Genomic DNA, 18,120 nt, shown 5'->3' with positions numbered 1-18,120 from the left:
GTCTGAATGACACACCCCAGGCTTGGAGCGTCTATTTAAGCTGGGATGGAGGGGAGAAGGGCGCCTTGACAAAATAATTTGCATATCAAGAGGAATTTAGCATATTTATGGGAAATTCAGATATGCGATTAGTACTACTTGTGAAATGTGTAGGAGGTTTGGCGGGGCCAGGGCGGAGCCGGGCCACGCTGGGAGCATAAAAGGGGACGAGAACGGGAGCTCAGGGCTGTCGGTTCTGGGATTGGATCGTCTCGTCGTTGCTGTCGTCTCGTCGCCATCGTCGCTGCCGACTTCGCTTGGCATTGCGCTGCGAGATCGCCTGTTGGCTGTCTCCGTCAGCGCCGTCGGTGTTAGATGGCTAGTGTTGTGTTGTAGGCTAGCGACTACAGAGTGTGCCTCTACAAACCTCGTCTCCGAAGTCACTGACACGACAATTGCATTCGGCTTCATGCACAGCTGTGTTTTATCATCATCAGCCATGGTTAATCCACTGCTGGATGAAGGTTTCACCAATCCAACGTCCTGCGATGTAACGATCCACGCAGGCATGCAAGCTGATCTCATCGCTCCGTCTCTTCTGCAGATGCCATCTCGGACGTGTTCCATTCCTTAGCTGTATGTATGGTTGGACGTCTTTCGCACCGTACGTAGCCAACCGTGTGAATTGGAGGTGCGGGGGAAGGACAACAAACTAAACATAATAAGCAGTTCGAAAGAAATTCGTCTTCACTCGAGATGTAAAAGTGCACAGGAAGAGCGTTTCAGACGGCCGCAAAAGCGCACGTAAAAGTGCGCGATGCGGTGACCGCCTTTGTTCGATGTTTAGCCGAAAGCCGCTGTGCGAGGATGCAGAGGTGGGACAAAGTCATTGTTATGCAAGTCCAAGTCGAGTCGCAAGTCATCAAATTCATGACTCGAGTCTGACTCGAGTCCAAGTCACATGAATCGAGTCCACACCTCTGCGAGGATGACCGGAGCTCACGTGACGGTTCATGCTCCTTAGCTGCCACTCCGACATTAGTCGCGACCTCCGGCCATCCTTTCTAGTGGCGTGTGTTGGCCAAGGCCACTTATTGTTTCCTAACATATGAGGTATGTTCCCTCCTCCGTGCGTTCCCCATCTGCCTCTGGATGTCATTTTAATCACAAGCATGCTTGTGTGTATGTATTCCGGTAAGTAATGCGGATTTTCCATTTGGGAACACTTTTCGCACAACGTGGAAAACGCGCCCGCTGTCACGCGGAACGCACCCCTTATAATGCACAACGCACCCGTTATAACTCGCCCGTTACAACGCGTGCCGCTAGAACGCAGTTTCTGAGCGGTCGACCGCCGAAACTACTTTCTTGCGTTGCACGGCTGAGCCGTACGATACAATACTCGGAATGATACAGGTACGAGGCGGCGTACCCTACGTTATCTGTCCCTGCATCTCACTGTGTGTGAGTAGTAGTACATTGTATCTCCACAATCGTTTCTCGTTACATTATTTATGGGGGAAATCGTTTTCGCTGAACGCGGAACTTTTCAGGAACGCAATCTACCTCGTTAAACGAGGACTCGCTGTGCACGCCCTCGGCGTGACGTCACGCACAAAGCGAACACGCCCTTTCGTGACGTCACGCCGGAAGTGGGTCAAGGTCGGCCCTGCCCCCCCTTGCGACCGCCTCCGTGTCATCGCCGACACAGCTCGTTACCTCGTTACCATCACCTCGTTACCACCACCTCGTTACTCACCATCACCTCGTTACCATCACCACAACTCATTACTCACCATCACCACCTCGTTACCACCACCACAACTCATTACCACCACCACAACTCATTACCACCACCTCGTTACCATCACCTTCACCTCGTTACCACCGCCACCACCTCGTTACCATCACCTCGTTACCATCACCTCGTTACTCACCATCACCTCGTTACCATCACCACAACTCATTACTCACCATCACCACCTCGTTACCACCGCCATCACCTCGTTACCACCGCCTCGTTACCACCGCCTCGTTACCACCGCCTCGTTACCATCGCCTCGTTACCATCGCCTCGTTACCACCACGCATCATTAAACATCCGTAATTAAAGTGTATCTGTTAAGAAACCTCGCTGCTGCGGTACGCGGAGTTCGCGTACACGTGTGTGTGAGTACAGTGTGCGAGTACAGTACACGTGTGTGCGAGTACAGTACACGTGTGTGCGAGTACAGTACACGTGTGTGCGAGTACAGTACACGTGTGTGCGAGTACAGTACACGTGTGTGCGAGTACAGTACACGTGTGTGCGAGTACAGTATAAATACAGTACGCGCGTGTGAGTACAGTACGCGCGTGTGTTCACGTGTGGGGAGCGGTGGCGCTGTGGTTAGCGCACCGCGCCGCGCACCCGGCCCCGCTCACGGTCAACACCGGCGACTCGGCACTGCGCCTGGCAGCGGCTGTGTAGACGTCACCGGTGGGGAGACAAAGGCGGCCGGGCGTGGTTTTGGCCACCCACCCCCTCGTGTGCCGTGCGGACCTTCATCGGTGCTGCTCGCTAACAGCCACTTGCCCCTCCAGTCTGTTACGGGGATCTTTGTTTTTCTTCGAGACGGAATGAATTGGAGTTAAACTGATTTTCTAGCGTGGCCAGTTCATGGACCACGAATTTAGACTTCTAATAATACATTCAACTTGTGACGCTTTGCCACACAGTATGAACTCTCATTCGTAGAGAGAACCACTGAGGTTTGAGGAGGAACCACATAACTTTATTTTACTATTTCTTTTCCAGGTAAGCCCCACTGAGCTATACAGCTCGTTTTTAGAAGCGCCCTGTCCACACGTGATCGTTCATTGAAGTGGCTGATGTGGAAATGTATCGCAGCCAAAACACATTCCTGCGGAGGGAGCTGGTAGGAACGTTGGGTTGCTCGGTCAATGGCCAGGGTCAACGGCGGCGTGGTGTATTCCGCAAATATGGCCGACTGTGAGGGCGGGCACAAGCCGGCGTGAGTAGGTTAAACTTTGAGTTTTATAAGGGCACCACGGGGTGACCAGCCCCTCCCTCCCCACCCAGCCCCACCCCTCCCACCCAGCCCCACCCTCCCCACCCAGCTCCACCCTCCCCACCCAGCCCCTCTCCACCCTCCCCTCCCCACCCAGCCCCTCCCCACCCTGCCCCTCCCTCCCCACCCAGCCCCTCCCTCCCCACCCAGCCCCTCCCTGCACGACGGACACAATATTCCCCTGTGGGCTGGTGGAACCAGTGGGTTCCTACCAGTATAATCTAAGCACATGTTGAAAATGTGGAGGGAAAAACTAGAGGACCCGGAGAAAAATCTACGCGACTCCAAATATACAGCAGCAGGCGTCAGGGTCGGGATCGATCCCACGACCTCCTGTACACCAGGCGAGGTAGTCAACATCTCGCCACCACATGAATGGGACGGCAGCAGTCACACGGCGAGCCGGCGCTACCAACAATCTCCCAAAGCTCTGCGGTTCTCTATATATGAAGGTGGCTTCTGCCAATTAATGAGCGTTCACATGTGGGAGGAAACCAGAGCACCTGGAGAAATCCTACGTGTGCAAGGGGGCAACACTCTATCCCATGTAGCTCGGACAGGGGAGTCCACATCTGGCTCCTCAACGCTCAGCTCTGAGTATAAACAAGTACAAGAAGTTTAAGGGAGCGGTGGGGGGTTTCCAGCAGGGTGCAGGCGTTGATGGCACCGCCACCGTCTTCCGTGTGTGGAGGGAGCAGGTGCGGACATGATGCCCGGAGCCCTGAGGCGCTGGGCCAGGCTGGGCGGCACCGCGCTCTCCCTGGCGTTGGGCACTGGCCTCGGCACGTGGCTGGAGCGGCGGAGGCGGCGTACAGGGCACGGGAGCGCAGACGCGGACGCAGGGGCCCCGGGCACCACCGCCTCCCTCTGGGTAGGGGCCTTCGTCATGCACGTACACACACAGGGCGGCAGTGAGGCCTTGTGGGTAGGGGCCTCGTCACACACACAGGGCGGCAGTGAGGCCTTGTGGGTAGGGGCTCGTCACACACACAGGGCGGCAGTGAGGCCTTGTGGGTAGGGGCCCCGTCACACACACAGGGCGGCAGTGGGGCCTTGTGGGTAGGGGTCTCGTCACACACAGGGTGACAGTGAGGCATTGTGGGTAGGGGCCTCGTCACACAGGGTGACAGTGAGGCCTTGTGGGTAGGGGTCTCGTCACACACACAGGGTGGCAGTGAGGCCTTGTGGGTAGGGGCCCCGTCACACACACAGGGCGGCAGTGGGGCATTGTGGTTAGGGGCCTCGTCACACAGGGTGACAGTGAGGCCTTGTGGGTAGGGGCCTCGTCACACAGGGTGGCAGTGAGGCCTTGTGGGTAGGGGTCTCGTCACACACACAGGGCGGCAGTGGGGCATTGTGGGTAGGGGCCTCGTCACACACACAGGGTGACAGTGAGGCATTGTGGGTAGGGGCCCCGTCACACACACAGGGCGGCAGTGGGGCCTTGTGGGTAGGGGTCCCGTCACACACACAGGGCGGCAGTGGGGCATTGTGGGTAGGGGCCTCGTCACACACACAGGGCGGCAGTGGAGCAATACAAAACGAGATGGTGGAAGAGCAACGAGTCAATTAATTGAATCGTGGTGGTTAGTGGGGGGGGGGGGCTGAATCATGACGTTGATTGATAGATACGAGGGCAGCACAATACAAATTCAAGTTCCAAGTTGATTTTGTGTAACCAGGCGACGCCTCGAGAGACCAGGATAGAGTCGCATTCTGCAAGAGCGAAAACAAGTTTTGACGACTAATCAAGTTTTGACGTGCGACCAGGCATGCCGAATTGTCGCTGTCATCAGCAGCGCGACTGGCGCGGCTTTGCGGAGCGATCCCCGCGCACGTTGAACAATTGGGTGTGGACGCTTTTCGCCGACAGCTGCAGGCAGCATTATCAGGCAGCAGGCAGAATTGTGGCACGTTTCTTTTATCACGTGACGGCTTTGTGCTGAATCAGAAAATGTATTGAGACTGCAGGAGGAATTCGATGAGCTGTGAAGCTCTTTTGCACAGATGCCGGGTGGAGGAGGGTGTACGACACACACTTTACTTTCGCGAAACTCACCCAAATATTGCCCACGAAAGCTTGCGTGTTTAAAGTCCAGCAACGAAGCAGGCAGAAATCGGAACAGAAATCGAAAATATTGCACCAACGAAAATGAAATGTTTACTACATTTTCTGTCGGCACAAATCGGCTTGGAAAAATTATTCTTAGCACGATCACAACATGAGGTTACAGAAACGTGAAATATACAGAGGCAGGCTATTGTACTGATCTGCAAATAGACGAGATGATACGTCAAGTACCATGTAGAGCAACATAGAGAATTTGTGAAAACAAAGATCCCCCTGTAGCCTTGGACTGGCTTTTGGGGCAAGTGCTGTTAGCGAGCACCTATATAGGCTGGCACAGCACAAGAGGGGGTGGGTGGCCAGCACCACGCCCGGCCGCCTTTGTCTCCCCAGTGCCGATGTTTACACACTGCACCAGGTGCTCATTTAATGCCGAGTCGACCTAGGGGAGGCCCAGGACCGGTTCAGATATTCCACACCGAGCCGGTCGCGAGTGGAAATCGAACTCGGGTCGCTGGGGGGTTAGTGGCGCTAACCTCTGCGCCACCGCTCGCGTGTGTGTTTCTCCATGCCCGTGTGACCCCTAGGATGACCTCTGGCAGTGCCCGGTGCTCCCCGTGCCCAGCGTCCACGCGGCAACCATTGGCGTTGGTGGTGGGCAGCTGACGAGCCGGTGAGGCGACGAACGGTGTTATTATCCATCGTGTTGATGATCGCGTTTGGTCACCCAGAGAAGCCTCGTCAAGTCTCAAGACACTTTTTCGGGAGGCTTCTGCCAAGTTTTCGCAGTAGGGGGCGACGTGACATATCTACGCATGTATATGTTGAACTTTTTCCCCACCATACGTAGCCAACCGTGCCTAATCGGAGCTACCGCTGTATTATCCTAATTGAGCAAGTCGCAGTGCGGTTTCTGCAGCGTTGGGACGTTGTTTGGCCAATGCCGGCCACATTGTGTGCTGCTGTTTTTAGCTACTAAAGGAAACCCGGACAACCCGGAGGAATCCCGTGCAGAACAACAGGGGGAGAAGCTACAGACGCCACACAGAGAGGCACCCGAGTCAGGAATCAAACCCAGGCGGGCTGCTTGTGCTGCGAGGCGCGCGAGCGTCGCCGCTGCGGCGAGCGGGCAGCGTGGGCAGCGTGGGCAGCGTGGGCAGCGTGGGCAGCGTGGGCAGCGTGGGGTCGTCGTGTGGAGCCCCCTCTGTCGATCCGCTGCTGGATGAGGGCCTCGCCATGCCGTGCAGGTTACGGGGGACCACTTAAGCAGACGTCACCGCGCTTGTCGGCGCAGGAGTGGTGAAGGCGGGTGGCCGTAGATGTCGGGGCGGAGTGCAGTCAGACGATGATGGCCTTTGCCGGACTGCCCTCTGCTGTAAGAAATAGCCCTGTGGCAGCCTACGGCACCGGTCACACGCACGGCGGTCGCCCATCCGAGCACTAAATTTAGATTTAAATTTCGATTTCAAGCTTTCGTGACATGCAGGGATTCATCTTCTTGGTTCTTTCGGTAAAAGTCACGTAGAAGGGAAATAATAAAATAATAAAAATAAAACAATAAAAATACAATTCTCACGACGTTTCGGCCACAACGCAAGCAGCCGTCCTCAGCGCACGCGGTGTGTCGCACGCGGGTGTCCCAACGCAGGTGTCTAGTGCGGGTGTCGCACGCGGTGTATCGCACACGGTGTGTCACACGCGGGTGTCTAATGCGGGTGTCGCACACGGTGAGTCCGTTACGGGGGTGTCGCGCGTGGGTTTCTCGCTCGGGGTGTCTCGCGCCGAGCGAGCGTCTCGTGTTCCGTGTGTCGCCGTGCGCGTGTCCCCAGCTCCGCGGGGGAGCTCTCCACGTTTGGGCTGCCCGGCGTGGCCCAGCTGCGCTCCCGCACCGCCTACCTGGTGGCGTACGACGCGCGCACGCGCACGCCCGCCTGGGTGCTGGAGAAACTCGACTCGGCCGGCCTGCGGGGAGACGCCACGAGGCAGAACTGCGAGTTCCTCGGTGAGCGGGGGGAGTGGGCGGGGAGGGGGGGGCGGTGATTGCGGTGGCTTGGAAGAGACTCGGCACTAACCCGGAGGCTTCTATGGCTTCAGCCCAGCCTCTGTCCTGACCCCAAAAGCCCTGATGCAAATCCTGCAGCCCTGTTCTGAACTCTGTAGTCCTGATCTGAATCCTGTAGCCCTGTCCTGAACCTTATAGCCTTGTCCCGAATTCTGTAGCCCTGTCCTGAACCTTATAGCCGTGACCCGAATCCTGTAGCTCTGTACTGACCCCTATAGTCCTGAGTCGAACCCCTCCAGCTATGCCCCTCGAGTTGGTTGTGAGCGGCGTGTCGAGCGGTGGAGCGTGGCGTGTGTCTGGCAGAGGACGAGAGTGTGCACGCATTCCACCGCGCCACCAACGGCGACTTCCGAGGCAGCGGCTACGACCGGGGCCACATGGCGGCCGCGGCCAACCACAAGGCGTCGCGCGAGGCCATGCGGGACACCTTCCTGCTCACCAACATTGTGCCGCAGGTACACCGTTGGGGCGGGGGCGGGGGGGAGTACGGTGAGTGTGACCGTGATGGGGTGACCGTGATGGGGTGATGTGGTGACGGTGATGGTATCGTGGTGACGGGGTGACGGTGATGGGGTGATGCATCTATGGGAACTTTTTGCGGGCATCGGTATATAGGTTTTACTCTTTCTGGCAATAAAACAGGTGTTAAGATGTTGGAAGAAAAAAAAACCTTTTGCAAGTCGTCAAGTTTTCACTAACCACAGGTACTTGTTGCGAACATGCAAACAAACAAAAAATGCTCTGATAACACTGGTCAACACACTTTTTCTGGCATAAGGTATTCCAACGGGTTTAAGGTAATTTTGGGGTGCTGATTCCAAATCTGGCATCAGTTTTTGTCTATCACATCAGGTTTTTGAGATATCAAATATTTCATTTTCAATAAAAAACTGCAGAAGAAAAATATTAAATAAATGTTGATATCTACATAAAATTATATTATAAACACACTATCCTAAAAATACAGCACCATATTTTAACACTAAAGCAGTCACTGACTCGCAACAACTTGCAATCATAAGTGACAGAGTTAATTTCGGGTAAAATCAATGAAAATGGGGTATGCCGATAGCATAAAAATGAGATGTGATAGAGCAAATCTGAGATCAGATTTGGAATCAGCGCCCTGAAATTAGTCTAGAACCGCTGCAAAAGTCCAGGCCAGAAAAAAATGTATTTTTTTGTTGTTGACCAGCACAGTTAACACATAGCCAAACAACATCCCCGAATGCTGAAGAATCACACTGCAGGTCCCTCGATCGCGATTGCACAAAGGGGCAGCAAACATCGCCACCCGACTGCGAAAACTTGGCAGGACCCTCCCGGAAACGGGTCTTGAGACTCGGCGATAATTTGTTTGATAAGCGAGCGGAGTAGTATCAACGATGACAACTGCTCTCTGTGTGTGTGCGCTGCAGAACCCTCAGATGAACCAGAACGCGTGGAATGACCTGGAGCAGTACTGCCGTGGCCTCACCAAGCAGTACGCCCACGTCTACGTGTGCACCGGGCCTCTCTACCTGCCCAGGTGAGCACGGCGGCCTGGCCCCCGCACCGCGCACCACACGCTCGCCACCCGTACACACACTCACACATCGTACACACACACACACCGTACACACACCATACACACACACACCATACACACACACACACCGTACACACACACCGTACACACACACACCATACACACACACCGTACACACACCGTACACACACCGTACCCACACACCGTACACACACCGTACACACACCGTACACACACCGTACACACACACACACACTGTACACACACCGTACACACACACCGTACACACACCGTACACACACCATACACACACCGTACACACACACACCGTACACACACCATACACACACACACACACCATACACACACCGTACACACACACCGTACACACACCGTACACACACCATACACACACCGTACACACCATACACACACCGTACACACACACCGTACACACACACACACCGTACACACACCATACACACACCGTACACACACCATACACACACCATACACACACACACCGTACACACACACCATACACACACACCATACACACACACACACGCCACACACACACTCACACCGTACACACTCACACCGTACACACACACACCATACACACTCACACCGTACACACTCACACCGTACACACACACACACCATACACACACCATACACACACACCACACACACAGCGTACACACACACCGTACACACACCATACACACACCATACACACACCGTACACACACACCACACACACAGCGTACACACACACCGTACACACACCGTGCACATATCATACACACACACCATACACACATCATACACACACACACATCATACACACACACAGCATACACACATCATACACACACACATCATACACACACACAGCATACACACATCATACACTCATCATACACACACACATCATACACACACACATCATACATACATCATACACACACCATACACACATCATACACACACACATCATACACACACACATCATACACACACACACATCATACACACACACCATACCTACACACACAACAACCGCCATTCGCCACGAAGTGGCGACGACCTCACCACGGCGCTTGTGCCAGACTATGTGCATTTTAAGGCCACGTGGTGGTGGCAGTGGTGGTGGCGCCAATGGTGGTGGCGGCGGTGGTGGTAGTGGCGGCGATGGTGGTAGCACTGGTGGTGGTAGTGGCGGTGGTGGTAGTGGCGGCGATGGTGGCGACGGTGATGGTGCCGGTGATGGTGCCGGTGGTGGTGGTGGCGGCGATGGTGGTAGCACTGGCGGCGATGGTGGTAGCACTGGTGGTGGTGGTGCCGTTGGTAGAGGTGGTGCCGGTGGTGGTGAGTGACGGCGGCTGTGTGCGGTGTGCAGGAGGGAGGCGGATGGCAAGACCTACGTGCGCTACGAGGTGATCGGGCCCAACACGGTGGCCGTGCCCACGCACCTGTTCAAGGTGCGATGGCCTCCCCCCTCCCCTGCACCTCCCAGCCGCCTCCGCAGGGAGAGCTCTACGAGCCGGGCGGTGGCGGAGACGCCGCCGCACGTGGTTGCCTGTGACCCAGCGCTGTGTGGAGACACCAGCGAGGGTTTACGGATGTTGTGAACCTACCAGCCCGTGGGCATTGACGAGGGGGAGCTGTAACGTGGCTCGCCACAAGCCGGTACGGCAAAATGTGGACGCCACGTGTTAATGGGATACAGTGTTTCCCCCTCGCACGTGTGGGTTTTCTCCACGTAGCTCTGCTTTCCTCCCACGTGTAAACATTCATCAATTGGCCGATAACATCTTACCATAGAGGACCATCGGGGAGCTTGGGCAATTGTTGGTAGCGCCGGCTTGTCGCATATCTGCTCGTGGAGGGAGGGGCCGCCTGTGTTTGTCCGTAGCACAACAACTACAGAGGTCAGAGCATTGAGCCGCAGAGGTCGCAACCGGGTACCCGATACCCGTACCCTACCCGATACCCGGCTACCCGTACCCGGCCGGGTACGGGTACCCGTTTGCGACCCTGGTGCGGCCGGGTACGGGTAGGCCGTGAGTCACTGGTGAGTCACCGTTTGTCACTCATTTCCCAACGTCTTGTCTCTTCTCACAATTCAAGTTCCTAGAATCAACCCACCCGCGCCTGCAACATGGCTTCATCCCAGAGGTCGCAATCAGGTACCCGATACCTGTACCCTACCCGTACCCGGCCGGGTACGGGTACGGGTACCCGTTTGCGACCCTGGTGCAGCCGGGTAGGGTAAGGAATCAAAACCCGTTTGCGACCTCTGTTGAGCCGGCACCGCTGAGAAACCTGGGTTTGAATCCGTGTCTCAGCCTCTGCCTGTGATTAAACCGGGTTCTGAAGTGGAGTGAGTTGATGCACTGAGCCCCAGGTCACCGGTGACTGCATAAACACTAAATCTTTATTTCAGTTTCGCCACTTCACTTTGTTGAATTTCAGCTCTTGAGAATTCAAAATACACGTTTGACCGTCACGTGACGAACATCGCTCTCTGTGGCAGAGCTGGTGGGAAAGTGCCGCCCCCTAATGTGCGGACCAGAGGTCACCGCAGGCGATCTCGGTGTTAGCTCTGTGGCATCTGCTTCCGAGGGCCCTTCTCGAACACACACGCTCAGGGGGTCGCACTGCTGCGCGAGATTTTCGGATGGATTCTTCGTCCCGTGACGCGACGTTGGGAGCACGAACGGGATACAGTTTAGACAAAATAAAATGGCTCAATGAGACTTGCTGTTCAAAATAAACCACTTCTGCCCTCTCCTCCTCCTCTCTCTCTCCCCTGTCCTCTTCCTCCCTCTACCATCTCTCCTCTCCCTCACTCATCTCCCTTCTTCCTCTCTCGCCCCTTCTTCAGCTCTCATCTCTCTCCTCCCTCTCCATATCGCCTCTATCTCTACCACCCCCCTCCCCTATCTTCCCCCCCTCTGTCCCCATCTCTTGGCTCTCTCCTCTTCTCCGTTCTCTTCCCTTTTGTCTTCCTCACCTCTGCCTCTCTCTGCTCTCTCCCCTCACAGTTGCTCATCCTGCAGAAGCACGCGGAGGGGGGCGACGTGGAGCTGCGCGCGTTCGTGATGCCCAACGAGCCGATCCCGAGCGGCGTGCCGCGCGAGCGCTTCCTGGTGCCGCTCGAGAGCCTGGAGCGGGCCTCGGGCCTCCTCTTCCAGCCCAACGTCGAGCGCCGGCTCAGGGGTGGCGCCAGGGTCATCTCCGTCCTGGGCCAGTCGGGACAGGGGCAGCTGGGCCAGGGGCAGCAGCTGCCCGCTCTGAAGCCGCCGCCCCCCAAGGCGTGAGGGTGGCGGGCGCCACGGAGTCTCTTCCCGGTTCCAAACGAAGCTCAGCTGGTCTCGCACGACGGTGGAGGCACCATTCTGGGAGCGTGGGAATTTCCACCGCTGGCCACCGCCCCCCCACCCTTCCACCGTTGGTGAACTGGGCAGGAGTAGACGCCAACTCGGTTGAGGATTTTCCATGGTGACCTTGCGTGCGACGTCGATGACGTGCGGGGAGGGAGGGAGATGGACGCAGCGCCCGGAGGGGAACGCACGCGTGTACGTCGAGACGACGCGAGGTCACGGGGTCGCCGGCCCACGTGCTGCACTGCCATCTGCTGGCCACCTCGCCGGGACGTTATCCCCCCGAGGGATGCACCAACTGTACTCCAGTTGAAATGTTCATGTTCTGATTCTGATAATAGTAATTGCAGCACATCTTGCATCATAACGTCAGTACTTTCCCCCGCACCTCAACTCCGATTAGCGCGGTTGGCTACGTAGTTTAACGTACATACGGGGTGCTTCTTACATTCGTGACATTCGAGTTAAGAAGTGGTTCCGAGTTAAAATGACATAACAAGGCCTAACAAAGCCTTCTGAAGAAGAGGAGCTATTGTCGGCGGGACTTGGAAGATCGCAACCCGAAGCGGACTGCCCGACGGCCCTCGCCAGAGACTTCCAGTCGAGTGGAAATGGAAGCGAAGGCCCAGACATCGCCGTCCATGGACTTGAGCATCGCTCTGGGGATGAGGAGATCCAGGACCGTCAACCCAAGGGTTCTTTTTAACACGTAGTAGTCGTCCGTTTCCGCGACTGATATTATACATAATGAAGGTTGTTTTTGGGGTGAGATCGTGTAATTATGAACGTGCGTTCGAGAGTAAACCCACATTTACTGTTCCTATTGGAATGTGGGGGCGCAGTAGCTCCAGAATGTATACGGGGTGGCGGGGGTACGAGAGCAATCAGGGCCCTTAAATGTGATGATCTTGAATTCAATACGGATTCTAGCTGGCAGCGAGTGAGGCGGTGCACTAACAGGGATGTGCTCCGAATGAGGAGTGGCGGTGGGTCAGGACCCTAGCCGCTGCATTCTGAATGGACCGGAGTTGACTCGAGTGCCGGGTTCGGCAAGCTGCCGCTCTTTAAGGACTGCGGTGCGGGTCTTGAAACTTGAAAAAAAATGGCTCTTGTTGTTTTGGTTGCCGACCCCTGACCATCGAAGCCCCAGTTCATCGTGGAAGTCCAGTTCACCGTGGAAGTCCAGTTCACCATGGAAGTCCAGTTTACCGTGGAAGTGCACCACAGTGCAATGCGGCTCTTGAAATGTCTCGTTGCTTTAGTTAGCGACCCCTGCACTAGTCGGTGTGCGAGGAGACACGAGCATGTCTGTTGGACTTCTTTCGCACCCTACGTAGCCAACCGTGCTGATGGGAGGTGCGGGGGGGAAGGACAACCAATCTCCTCGACTGCCTGTGAGCGGCGTACGTCGGGTGAAGCGCTCTACGTATAGCCGGCGAAGGAAGGTCTGTTTCGCGATCGAAAAATAAAATGTTTCCTTCCCGTCAGCCTCGCAGGCTTCTGAAGTAATCTCCTTCACCGAGCCGCAGCTTCCGTCACCCGACCTTCATAGCACAACCCCCACCGCTTCTCCTCCGAGCGCATCCTTGCGACTGCTCCTCACTGCCCCCATCACGACCAGGCCGATCCCAACCCGTACCACTACCCGTACCACTACGCGTACCACCCCTCTTTAACCTCCCCCGCCAATTCTGCCACCATAACTGCACCACTTTTAACAACCCCAAATTTACAATCGCTGTAAAGCGCCTTCGAATAAGGCGCTTTATACATCTATACAATTCTAGATTTGAAGCTTTCGTGACTGCAAGGATTCATATTCTTAGGTTTTTTCGGTAAAGTCACGTAGGTAAAACATTTAAATTCCACCTGAAGACAGAAGCTTGTGTTGCCTCCGAAACGTCGTGATTTTTATTATTTTTATTTTATAAATTTTTTACCTACGTGACATCTATACAAGTTCATTCAACACCTTCAATCAATTATATCACAACCAACAATGCTCTTAGCCTATGTATACAAAGCATCGGACACTCCTGTACAACTATGCTGGACGAGAGCCTCCGAAATGCATCGAAAACTCCGAAAAACTTGATTTGACCAGGTTCGGCCCACTGAGCTACGTAGCTCTTTTCAGAAGTGACTTGGCCGCACATGAAAACTCAGCCAAGTGGCTAATCACGTGGATATTTATTGCACGATTTTAAATGTGGAGGGGAAAAACCGGAGGACCTGGAGAACATGTTTACGCGACCACGGGGAGAGAGAGACGGGATGGATCCCACGACCTCCTGCCTACCTGGCGAGGTAGTTAACATCCCACCCCCGTGGCGCCTGCATTCTCGAAATGTACGTGACACGCACACGTCCCAGGACGACCAGCAGTTGGCCCGCGGGGATGCGAGGGCCTCGCCGGAACTGCAGTTCATGCCGATGGCTTAAGGTGGCCACTGGTGGGAAATTCGTGCCAAGACTCTTTCTCGATGGGCCACCCCCTCCCGTTCACCACGCGGACACTGGCATGCAGGAATCCATTTATTTTGCGTTTTAACAAAAAGAAATAAAAAAAAAGTTCTCAAAGTATTTTGTCGCAAACAAACGTCATTACGGCCACACAGACTCCAGGCACTGCCGCGTAACATCTCCAGCGGTGGGCGTCTTGGGCTGCGGAGGCATCCCCTGGGCGGAGACGTCCCAGGCGCGACTGCAGCGGTCAGCGTGGGGTGTGGAGAGGGTTGGCGTGGGTGGACAGGGCTTCATTCAATGCGACCCACCGGAATGCGCTGGCTTGAAATCACGGGCGGCAGTGTCTCCGTGCAGGAGACCACAGTCCCCCGGGTTGCACAGATGTCAAATCAACCGTGGGCCGCGGGGATTGTTCATCATCGCGCGGAGCGTCCCCGTCACACAGCGATAGTGCGCGGGGCGAGTTACGAGCTTGTCGGCTGACGCTGGCGTTGTGCGATACGCGTGGCGCAAATACCGAATGTACTAAATTGGAATATTTAGTTTTGGTATATTTACCAATTGCGATGTCTTGGGCCACACCGTTGCATTGTAGAAGAACGTGGCCGGGCGTCTGCGCCGTTGTGACAGAGCCGTCGTGTTTCCCGATGGACAGACGGGACGCAAACTGCCGCTCACCACAAGGGCTCTGTCCATGGGCCAGCGTGGAAATTCGGTACTCGCTAGGTGGCAAATGTTGAGCAACACCGGTTTGCGTGAACGGCTACGAATGAATGAGCAGAGTGGATTGTGCGACAGGATAATGAAGCAATACGGCGGCGTAATTCAGTTTCACACGACGACGACGATTGCAGTCGTGAGGACCGGGCCCCATTCAGTCCATCGAGTTCCTTTGGTTGCGAGTAGCAGATCCGTTCTCAAAACGTTGGTACAACCTCAAGGTTAGCCATCTCGGGTGGCAGCACCGCCAAGTTAAATATTGGGTCTGCGCCCATGGGCCGACCAGTGAAAGAGAAGGGAAAGCAGTAATACTGGGGCGTCCAACCTTTGAATAATTTCCCCTTGGAACACGGGTTTGGTTTTGGTGCTGTGGGTGAACCCTTGAGTCCGTGGGTAGGGGGGGGGCAATTTCTGTAAGTTGGCAGCAGTCGCTTAAAACAAGAATTCCCAATGCCATCACATTTAGATCTTCAAACGCTTTTTTCCCCCCACCTAACGTCGCTGTGAATGTTTAGAAATAAATTTGGGCTGCTGTGAATGTCCACGTGATAAGCCACTTCTTCTTTGAGCTATCATTTGTGGCAAGGTCGCTTCTGAAAAAGATCTACACACCGTCAGTGGGCCTGACCTGGTAAAATAAAATTTCATTCGTTTTTAATCCGCTTTAGTTAAATCCACGTTCAGCACCTGAGATCCTTTATTCTGGCATGCGTCACTTATTTTTGTACCGTGCACACGCGCACAATTAGACCCCGCCATAGGAACGTGGAATTTCCACCGCAGGGCTCACTGGCACCAATTACGGCGGGCTGCGACAAGAACGCCGAGTAAAGGATCGGAACGGGGCGAAGTGTGCTTGGCAGAGCCCGTGGCGCTGTTGGTCAGCAGCTGGCAGGAAGCCCACCCAGTTGGTGAACCTCAGGGCACCACCTGAGCGTGTGGGACAATGAATGTGACTCGGTGCGAGATGATGCAGGGAATCGTTTCGGGTACCTGGGCGTGTCCGTGCATCGTCGCACCGCAGATTTCCCAGAGGCCGTGATGCCCAAAGCAGTAACGCATCTCGTCAGGGGGAAGGGGCACGATAAATGTGGAATCCTTTGTGCTCCGTTATGCAATTGGTGACTTGTTCAATTCAACCTTAACTTAACCCTAACCCCAGCCCTAACAACCATAAATCTTACCGCAATCCTAACACTTAGCCTTAACAAAACTCTTCAAAGCTCATTACCATTAACCCCATCTCTGGCAAGCCGCCTCAGTTAAACCAAAACCACACTCCCCCCCCGCCCAGCCACATCAATATTCGTAAACATTGTTCCAACATGGCCCTAGCCCCATGCTTACTACAGCCATAGCCCAGGGCCCCCCCCCCCCCCGACGCCTCCAAACTAAACCAGAAGTATGACAATAGACAGCGTGACTTCGCAGCGCAAGGTCCCCCAAATTGCGGGGCCCGGGGAGGTCGTCCCGATCTGCCGTACCCCAGGGACGGCTCTGGCCATAGCCCCAATCCTGGTGGAAAAACCATTACCAAGGCCACCGAGAACCCAATCTGCTGACCATCGCCACAATTATGAACTTGGCCACAATTATGACCTTGGTAGGGGGGGGGGCGACGTAACGTAAAATCCACCGCTGCAGACAGAGAGTTGACCATGGGTGGGGGGCCAAAGGGCCAAGAGTGGCTGGCCTTGTCCCTAGCTGAGGCGGGGAAGTGGGATGACGACATCTTCAACTCATGCCATGCATTACACGCGGGTAACTCGCACGTGACACCAGGGGGAACCACGCCGCACGAAGCCCAGTTGCCACTAATCAATTGCCATATACGCGAAGCTCCGAGAAAAAAGCCGGCTTCTGCTTGTGTTCACGAGTCGGGAAGGGTCGCGGTGGCTACAGGGCCGCGGGAGATTCGTGAATGCTACGCTCGGGGCGACGCAAAGTTCCGAGGGCAACGCGGGAACCGGAGGTTTGTTCATCCATCAGCGCCGCCGCCACCGCCACCTGGGCAGCTTTCGGCTTCACAGCTTTCAGCTCTGCACGTTGCAGTGGGAGCGACGCGCAAAGGCAATTTGCAAACCGGTTTCATCCCAATTGGGGGATCATCGGTACAGCTCCAATACCTCACGATAATAATTTAAACTTGCAACGCGCCGCGCAGTTATTCGCTCGCTCTCGACGAGTGAGAGATGGAATGACTTGGAAGGCGCGCGAGGAGGGATCGCAGGCAAGCGGGAAAGCCAAGCGCCAGGCGGTGCTACCCACAATTGCCCATGCTCAGCAGTCCTCTGCATATGAAGACTTCCCTACAAGCTCGGCACCGCACGCACAAACAAGCGTGGGGTGGCACTCATCCCGATTGGCAGTGGTGACGACTTCCCACCAAGCGGTCTCCGATTTATAAACCGCGGCAGGGAATCGAACTTGGACGGCAAGTGCCGTCGCAGCGTCACCGTCCCTGCAACTGTCGGGCTGCGTGGGCGGTGCACGCCCTTTAGAGGTGGGCTTGGTGGATCTCTCGGGAGATCAGTACGTGCCGGGACGCTCCAAACACGCAGTGGGTACGAGATGCCGGATTGGATGGCAGTGTGGCGGCGAGTGGGCTAGTGGACGAGTGGGTAAGTGGGCGAGTGGGTGAGTGGGCGAGTGGGCGAGTGGGTAAGTGGGCGAGTGGGTAAGTGGGCGAGTGGGTAAGTGGGCGAGTGGGTAAGTGGGCGAGTGGGCGAGTGGGTAAGTGGGCGAGTGGGTAAGTGGGCGAGTGGGTAAGTGGGCGAGTGGGTAAGTGGGCGAGCGGGTAAGTGGGCGAGTGGGCTAGTGGGCGAGTGGGTAAG

The 18,120-nt window shown here is 55.5% G+C and overlaps 1 protein-coding gene across 1 annotated transcript; it reads left to right on the top strand.

The window, feature by feature from the left end:
* Positions 1-1,647: 1,647 nt before the first annotated feature.
* ENDOG (endonuclease G) lies at positions 1,648-13,609 on the top strand. Its single transcript, XM_078857834.1, has 8 exons — positions 1,648-2,148; positions 3,749-3,921; positions 5,706-5,791; positions 6,948-7,120; positions 7,484-7,635; positions 8,599-8,708; positions 10,114-10,195; positions 11,762-13,609. Exons 2-8 carry the CDS (start codon positions 3,757-3,759, stop codon positions 12,035-12,037), a joined length of 1,044 nt encoding a protein of 347 aa, XP_078713960.1. The 5' UTR covers positions 1,648-2,148; positions 3,749-3,756; the 3' UTR covers positions 12,038-13,609.
* Positions 13,610-18,120: the final 4,511 nt, after the last annotated feature.

Source organism: Lampetra fluviatilis, chromosome 6 (assembly GCF_964198595.1).
Source record: "Lampetra fluviatilis chromosome 6, kcLamFluv1.1, whole genome shotgun sequence".
NCBI classification, from domain to species: Eukaryota; Metazoa; Chordata; class Hyperoartia; order Petromyzontiformes; family Petromyzontidae; genus Lampetra; species Lampetra fluviatilis.
The sequence above is the reverse complement of the archived record's forward strand: the minus strand, read 5'-3'. Positions and strand labels throughout refer to the sequence as shown.

Excerpts from the sequence above, each read along its gene's own strand:
- ENDOG (XM_078857834.1), top strand. The coding sequence starts at position 3,757 with ATGATGCCCGGAGCCCTGAGGCGCTGGGCCAGGCTGGGCGGCACCGCG. Across the intron at positions 5,792-6,947 it reads GGTGGGCAGCTGACGAGCCG|CTCCGCGGGGGAGCTCTCCA; the intron begins GTGAGGCGACGA and ends GCGTGTCCCCAG. Across the intron at positions 8,709-10,113 it reads GGGCCTCTCTACCTGCCCAG|GAGGGAGGCGGATGGCAAGA; the intron begins GTGAGCACGGCG and ends TGCGGTGTGCAG.